This window comes from Manis pentadactyla, chromosome 10 (assembly GCF_030020395.1).
Source record: "Manis pentadactyla isolate mManPen7 chromosome 10, mManPen7.hap1, whole genome shotgun sequence".
Lineage (NCBI taxonomy): Eukaryota > Metazoa > Chordata > Mammalia > Pholidota > Manidae > Manis > Manis pentadactyla.
The window spans coordinates 96,141,089-96,149,255 of record NC_080028.1 but is presented as its reverse complement, the minus strand read 5'-3'; the positions used below and the strand labels follow the sequence as shown (position 1 = coordinate 96,149,255).

General features: G+C 54.6%; 2 protein-coding genes across 2 annotated transcripts; both read right to left on the bottom strand.

Moving 5' to 3' along the window:
- Window positions 1-403: 403 nt before the first annotated feature.
- On the bottom strand, window positions 404-3,185 carry MOGAT3 (monoacylglycerol O-acyltransferase 3). The gene is given in 7 exon segments (XM_057508324.1): window positions 404-632; window positions 724-923; window positions 1,487-1,661; window positions 1,947-2,151; window positions 2,434-2,504; window positions 2,691-2,798; window positions 3,058-3,185. Coding segments are annotated over 7 exon segments (1,029 nt in total). The 5' UTR covers window positions 3,173-3,185; the 3' UTR covers window positions 404-477.
- Window positions 3,186-3,717: 532 nt separating this feature from the next.
- LOC118922107 (2-acylglycerol O-acyltransferase 2-A-like) lies at window positions 3,718-5,625 on the bottom strand. Its single transcript, XM_036904455.2, is given in 5 exon segments — window positions 3,718-3,921; window positions 4,089-4,146; window positions 4,149-4,275; window positions 4,356-4,530; window positions 5,426-5,625. Coding segments are annotated over 5 exon segments (633 nt in total). The 5' UTR covers window positions 5,553-5,625; the 3' UTR covers window positions 3,718-3,775.
- Window positions 5,626-8,167: the final 2,542 nt, after the last annotated feature.

The following is an 8,167-nucleotide window of genomic DNA, read 5'->3' as shown; positions in this document are numbered from 1 at the left end:
ACCAAGCTCAGCTTTTGCTGGTGACATTCTGCCACTCACCTTCTCTTCTCTATCTATGTTAGTCTTGCTCACCCTTCAAAGTCGACTCCTCCTTGCAGCTACCCTCCCCAACTCAGTCCTGAGGCCCTACTGGTCTCACCTAAGCAGATGCCTTCATTTACAGGGAGAGAAGGGGCCAAGCAAAGGGAAGAGACTTATGCAAGGTCATGCAGCAGAATCAAGTCTTGCTGGGAGGAGAATTCAGAGTCCTGATACTCAGTCTAAGGCAGCAACTTGGTAATATATTAGGATAGGGGTGGATTAGGTCTGAACACGTTCACTCGCAGAGCAAGAGCATGAGCTCTGCAGGCACCCAGTTCTACGAAAGTAGTAGTGGGAGAAAACTAGCTTTTATTGGGGCCACAGAGCACAGCAGCAGGTGGAGGATTCAGTGCACCAGGCTCAGCAGCTCAGGGACCGGTGGGGTCAGAGCCAGGGCTACATGAAGGTGAGATGCATAGCAGCAGGGACGCCATAGCTTTCCTTGTGCTCCTCAAACAGTTGCTCCAGAGCCTTCATGTAGAGCATGTGGTAGTGGTCAACTTCTTCCTGAGTGGGGTTGAGGCATTGGGGCACCAGGATGGGGCGACCCACTGCAGGGAGAGGGGAGACACATGTGAGGGGAGAGGCCTCTGCTGCCCCCACAGCTGACTGCAGCTTTCTTCCCTGGAGACGGGTACTCACCCACAGTGGTGATGGGCATCGCAAAGGGCAGCAAGCCCCAGGAGTTGGAAAAGAGACTGTGGCCCCATAAGATGCAGGGAGAAAAGCCCACACATTTCTTGAAGGTGATCTAGCAGAGATACTGCCAGGAGTCTGTTGCAAAAGCCTTAAGTCTGAAGATATCATTTTCTCCAAAGTTGTACACAGGCACTAGGGAGGCTCTGGGAGGGGGCAGCAAGAAAGAAGAGGGGTGGTCAGGCCAGCAGCTCTGGGAGTGCCCCAGGATGGGAGGCTCAGAGATATGTATTCCTTGCCATATGTCATGAGTCCACTTTGCAAAGTCTTTTGAAGCAAATGACAATGGCTACAGAGGAAAATCTGGAAGATAGGACTCATGTTTCTTGAGAAATGATTGTGTACTGGGCCTTCATACACCCAGTCTTTACAACTACAACCTCATTGCAAGGTAGCTAATAACCGTTTCACAGGTAAAGAAACACCCAGGGTCTTGCCTTTGAGATCGTGTCAGAAAGGGATTTGAACCCAGGGCTTCTGAGTCCAAGAGCCCATGTGCACTATGGTCCTGCCTTTCAGAGAGGGAGGAATCTTGGCAGTGAAAATGGGCACAGTGCTTGGTACAAGTGCCATGAGCACCCTCCAGGTGTAGGGCACAGTTCAAGGTCTGGGCACTAGTCCTACCTACAAGGACCCAGGTGTGTAGGACAGAGTGTGGACTTCCGATTGCGAAGAACAGGTCTGGGCTAAGAACCTGCTGCCAACTCACCCATGCCTCAGTGCCAGGCGCACAAAACCTTTGTGATTCTGGAGAGTGAGGTAGTGCTGCCCTTGGATGGCATACAAGGACTCTTGGGCACCCCCAACCAGGATGACCACAGCCTGCCCAAGTTGGGGCCTTGAGAGGATAAAGTCTAGGCTCTGGCGGGCCACTGAACACAACCCTGCAGGCATAAGGAGGTAGGGAGCTGTCACCACCCTCTCCAGCTCCCTAGCCCCTCACCACCCTCTAGTACAGGAAGGCTGCGCCCCACATCCCATTCCTTCTAACACATCCCATGCTGCCATGCCCTACAGTGCCTCTTCCAGCAGGGATGCAGGACACTTGCTCCAAAGCTAGTCACTGATGCCCGCTGTGAGCCTGGCCAGTGTTCAGGCCAGGTCCTGCGCTGGGCGGGTGGAAGGCACTCCACCAGGGGGCACCTCCTCCCACTCAGCTCAAGGCTCACCACTCCACAGGATGTAGTTGCGTAAGACTGGGTAGTAGAAGAGGCTGGTAAGCCTGGCGACGGACAGCCGAATCCCAGGGAACATCTGGGACGTACCATTGCACTCGGTGGAGAAATTACAGAAGGTTCCAGTGGACATGATCCCATGTGGGTGCGAAACCAGCACATAGTTCCGGTTGGGGGGCAGCTCTCCCGTCTTCACCAGCTCCAGGGTGTTGGGCAGGAGGAGAAGCAGGTATAGAAGGCAGGGCATCCAGAGGAAAAGAGTTGTCCTCCCACCCAACAGTCTTCAGCGTTCAAGGTCCTAGGGTGGGGCCAGCCACACAGGGCACCCACTCTTGAATACCACTCCACCTCCCACCCCTATGCACTGCCCTACTGTTTGAGCTTGTCCAGCTGGGGGAGCATAGGGAGGGGAGGGTGGCTGTGGCAGGGGGCGGGGTGAGAGGAAGGAGGCAGAGAGTCTCTCTGGAGGGTGACCTGTCACCTTGATAGGATAGTAGTCCCGTTGGTGCTCCCAAATGACACAATTCCTCATCCACTCGAGTTGCCTTCCGCCTTAGGGCAGAGAGATGGGTGCCAGGGTCCTTGGAGGGATAGTAGTCCCGTTGGTGCTTCCAAATGACACAATTCCTCATCCACTCGAGTTGCCTTCCGCCTTAGGGCAGAGAGATGGGTGCCAGGGTCCTTGGAGGCGCCCAACTGCCATTTCTCATTACCGGCCGCCCCAGGTCCAGTACTCACCTTGCTTGGGTGTGTCCCGGTCCAGGAACAGCCACAGCGAGTAGAGAACAGAAAGCAACCAGAGCGAGGTGAAGAGGAGAAACAGAAGAAGGAGGGAGAAGAAAGGGCCTGGGTGAAAGAGGAGGAAGAAAAATGAATTGCTTTTCAGACCCAGTCTCATCCAGCTGCTCCCCTCACCCACCTTATCTGGCGGCCTCCCAGCCTGACCTCTGGCCCTCTCTAGCTCCCTTTACCCTCAGGCATCCAGGGAAGTGGGGCTCCAGCTTTCTCTCCTAGTCCTTCCATCCTGTTGGCACCCGTGCCTCTCCGCTCCCCCCGCCCGACTGGCCCATGCCTCCAGGCACTCATGCCTCCCCCCACCACTCACCCAGGAAGAGGAAAAGGAGCACATAATGGTAGGCGGCCATTGCTTCCAGCCACTGCTTCTGCAGGGTTTTCACGGTGGGGGTGGGCGGCGGGGCTGTGGAGACGTGCGTCCTCATAGTCCTGTGTGAGCAGGGCTCCAGCACCCGGAACACAGAAGCTGAAGCTGTGGGTGCAGGTCTGGGAAGGCTTTCTTGTCCTGGAGACCCAGCCCCTGGGGCCTCCCGGGAATGCGTGTGGTGTCAGGGCTGTGAGGATGAGGAGCCCCTTGGATTAGGAGCACCAGCGGTCTCCAGGCTCCTCCTCACTGATCTTTGAACTGCCCGCATCTGTCGGTCTGGGCTGACCGCTGGGAGGGACTCGGCGGCGGAGGGGGGCGTTGCGAAGCAGGCGAGGCAACCCGGCGCCCTAGGAACTGATGGGGCGGGGACTCAGAATTGGCAGGAGAGCCCACCCACTGGGTCCCAGCTGCTGGGGGCGGGGCGGGCAGCAGCCCAGGTGAGTCTGTCGAATCTCGGTTACGGCCGAGAGGGCGCCTGACACGCGCCTCGGATGTGTCCAGGCTACTCGAGGCGTGGGCCGGAGTGGTGGCAGGCCTGGCCCTGCGGCGCGCGGACTGTCTCTTGGTGCACAAACACACAGACACCGCAGCTTTGTTCCCACCTTTAATTTCACTCCCCACCCACAGTCCCCGAGGTGAACGGGTAGGGTCCCGGAGCCGCCTAGGTGAAGAGGAGGTGCCTGTTCTCGGGAACGCCGTAGCGCGCCTTGTGTTCCTCGAACAGCTGCGTGAGCGGCTCCGCGTGCAGCTCCGTCACCTGCGCCCGGCTGGGCTGCGGGTTTCGCTGCATCGGGATCCGGGCCCCCACTGTGGGCAGAACAGGGACGAGAGGGGCGGTCGCTGGGATGTCGGTCCCCTTCCCTCAGGTCTGCATTGATCGTGGGGACAGAGTTGAGGGCTGGGGTTACAGCCGAAGGCCAGCCTCGGAGAGTGGGGAGCTTGCGGGATAGCGCGGGGGCAGAGGCGGGGCTCACCGACTGTGTGGATGGGCGTACGGAAGGGCAGGAGGAGGCCCCGGCGGCCGTGGAACAGCGCGGCAGGGCCACTCTCAGCAGCGGCTGCATTACTTCCTGAGCCCTCCGTCCCCACGAGCCCGGTGGGTTCGGGAACTGCTGGAAGAGCTCGTTCTCCCCGAAAGAGAAGACAGGCACCAAGGAGGCCCTGGGGAAGCAGGACCGCCTGACTCCTGGCCCCGCGCGCACAGCGCTCCTCCCCACATGGCAGCAGGGCGGACTTCTCACCCGTGTTCCAGCGCCAACTTGATAAATCCCTTCTGAGTCCGGATACGCAAGCTCAGCACTCCGGGCTTTGTCTTCAGCGCCTCCAGGGGTCCTCCCACTGCCAGGACGGCCACCTGGCCACCTCCGGGCCGGGACAACAGATAGGCTGTGCTGGCCTTGTCGGAGGACACCAAACCTGGGGGCAGGACAAAAGCTGGGTGACCTGACACCCAGGTCTAGGACAGAAGAGGGAGGAGGGCACCGGGAAGGTGGAGTGGGACCAGGAGCCCCCCAAGACTGGAGGTGCATGAGATAGGATGTGACAGCAGGGACTAGGGGTTCTGAGGCCAGACTCTCCCTCTCACCAGTGCACATGATGTAGTCCCGGGAGAGAGGCAGGTGGAACCAGCAGGACAGCATGAGCAGGTGTGGCCGGAGTCCAGGGAAGAGGTGGGAGAAGCCCGTGGCCTCTGTGCAGAAGTTGCCAAAGGCCCCAAGGACCAGGATCCCATGAGGGTGGAAGCCGAAGAGGTAGTTTTGGGAGGGATCCAACTCTGCAGTTTTAACCAGCTGGGGGTGCAGAGAGCACACTCCCAACCTCACCATGAGACTGTACTTTGGGGGATGAGTTTGGTAGAGTCTATTCTGAAGGTCGGCCCTTGCTCAGCACACCAGTCCCTGTGCTCTCACCGAGAGGGGAAAATAGTCCTGGAAGTGTCTCCAGATGGCCCAGTTCCGGACCCAGGCAGAGTGACGGCCTCCTGTCCTTGGCATGTCCCTGTCCTCATAGAGCCACATCAGGTAGAGGACGGCCAGGATCCAGGCCCAGCCTAGGAGTGCAAGGAGCAGCGCAGCCAGGCACACCTGGGCTACAGGGTGGGATGGGCTCACTCAGGACCCAGGCATTTAAGTCCCAGGTCCCCCTCTGCCACCTCCTCTGTTCCATGGCTTCAGGCCCTTTGGCCCCACCTGACTCTCACTCCTTCAAGGACCTCTGAGATATCTGTCCCTCCTCTGTCTTGGTGATGGGGAAACAGAGCACCAAGATGGAGAATGGGGGAAGGTCCTGGTCAAAGGCTTTGGGGACTCACCCAGTCCCAAGAAGAAGATCCATTGCAGTATAGTAAACACTTGGAGACCCCGGTGGAGGCGGCTGGAGGAGGCCGGCATGCTGTGGAGGGGAATCGTACAGGGAATGCGGTGATATCTTAAGCACATGGCCTTCTGGCCCAGCCCGCTGGCCCCGACTCCTGGCTCTGGTTCTGACCCTGCTTCTCTGTCCTTTGCTGACCTGAACAGGGAAAGGTTAACTACCTAAACTCACAGGGTGATGGCCAATAGGAACAAACAAAAATAACCAGGGGTGTGGCCAAGAGTTGGGGGTGAGGAAGGTGTTTGGACTTGGTGGAGTCAGGACCTTGGCCTCTGTGAGCAACCGGACTAGCAGAGTCTGGGAAAGCAGGCGACTGCCTGAGTGGTGTGTACCACCAGTAACGGGGCTCCCGACGTGAGAGAAAACAGGAGGGAGCCCCTGTCACTCAGGCATGGCCCCCAAAAGGAACTTAGATCTCTGTGGGGAGACACTCCAGAGAGGAGGGCTTTGGGGACAGGCTGAGGATTGCTGGGCCCCAAAAGAGAGCCCCACTGAGCTGTGGGCACACCCTCCAAGTGGGCTAGGGCCAGTCTTCACCATCACCATGGCCTTCCCCAAAACTGGCCAGAGGTCCGTGGAACCAGCACGTTCTCCAGGTCAGGGAATGTCACTCCATTAGGGAAGTCTGATACACACCCCATCTGGTGCCTCTGTCACATGCTCTTAGCATAAAATACTTTCCCTGCACTGCGGTGATCTCCTGATTGAGGTCTCACCCCAAGTGGTGAGCAACAAGAAGTCAGGTTATTGTGCTCATTGCTATGGCCCTCGTGACAGGTGCCCCACAGATGGGAGATACCCGGTAGATGAATGGTAGATCTGCAGGATCTCCTGCTCAAGGTAGCACATCCTTTCTGTCCCTGTCCCCTGCCTCACTCTCATGCAGGCTTTCTCATCCAGGGAACTTGCCAGAAGGCATTTTCTCCTGTCCTTCCTCAGCTCACTTCCATCCACAGGGCATGCAATGAGGATAGTGAGGACCAGGATGAGATAGACTTAAAAGTCTGGCCAGAGAAATCCTCAGTCCACACAGAAAGGTGGCCCACCCAGGTGACCAGCCCCACCCACCAGGAGGGAAGTCTTTGTTAGAGGAAGTTTTCCTGGGAGTTTGGGCAAGAAGAAGGAATAAGGTGCAAATGGCAAGATAGGTACCAGAGTCAGGAAATGCCCTGGGAAAGGTAATAGGCTGTTGGGTTTTTTTTTCTTTTTCTTTTTCAAATTTTTTATTAAAGTATGATTGATATACACTCTTATGAAGGTTTCACATGAAAAAACAATGTGGTTACTATATTTACCCATATTATCAAGTCTCCACCCACACCCCAATGCAGTCACTGTCCATCAGTGCAGCAAGTTGCCAGAGAGCCACTATGTCCCTTCTCTGTGATATACTGTTCTCCCCGTGATCCCCCACACCATGTGTACTAAACATAATACTACTCAATCCCCTTCTCCCTCCCACCCCACCCGCCCTCCCACACCCCTCCCCTTTGGTAACCACTAGTTCATTCTTGGAGTCTCTGAGTCTGCTGCCATTTTGTTCCTTCAGTTTTGCCTCATTGTTATACTCCACAAATGAGGGAAATCATTTGGCATTTGTCTTTCTCTGCCTGGTTTATTTCACTGAGCATAATGTCCTCCAGCTCCATCCATGTTGTTGCAAATGGTAGGATTTGTTTCTTTCTTATGGCTGAATAGTATTCCATTGTATTTATGTACCACATCTTCTTTATCCATTCATCTACAAATGGACACTTAGGTTGCTTCCATATCTTGGCTATTGTAAAAAGTGCTGTGATGAACATAGGGGTGCATAAGTCTTTTTGAATCTGAGAAGTTGTATTCTTTGGGTATATTCCAAGGAGTGGGATTCCGGGGTCAAATGGTATTTCTATTTTTAGTTTTTTGAGGAACCTCCATATTGCTTTCCACAATGGTTGAACTAGCTTACATTCCCACTAGCAGTGTAGGAGGGTTCCCCTTTCTCTGCATCCTTGCCAACATTTGTTGTTCTTAGTCTTTTCGATGCTGGCCATCCTTACAGGTGTGAGGTGATATCTCATTGTGGTTTTAATTTGCATTTCCCTGATGATTAGTGATGTGGAACATCTTTTCATGTGTCTGTTGGCCATCTGAATTTCTTCTTTGGAGAACCGTCTCTTCATATCCTCTGCCCATTTGTTAGTTGGGTTATTTGCTTTTTGGGTGCTGAGGTGTGTAAGTTCTTTATATATTTTGGATGTTAACCCCTTGTCGGATATGTCATTTACAAATATATTCTCCTATACTGTAGGATGCCTTTTTGTTTTGTTGATGATGTCCTTTGCCGTACAAAAACTTTTTAGTTTGATGTAGTCCCATGAGTTCATTTTTGCTTTTGTTTCCCTTTCTCGAGGATATGGGTTCAGGAAGAAGTTGCTCATGCTTACATGCAGGAGATGTTTGCCTATGTTGTCTTCTAAGAGTTTTATGGTTTCATGACTCACATTCAAGTCTTTAATCCATTTTGGGTTTACTTTTGTGTATGGGGTTAAACAATAATCCAGTTTCATTCTCTTGCATGTAGCTGTCCAGTTTTGCCAACACCAGCTGTTGAAGAGGCTGTCATTTCCCCATTGTATGTCCATGGCTCCTTTATCATATATTAATTGACCATATATGGTTGGGTTTATATCAGGGC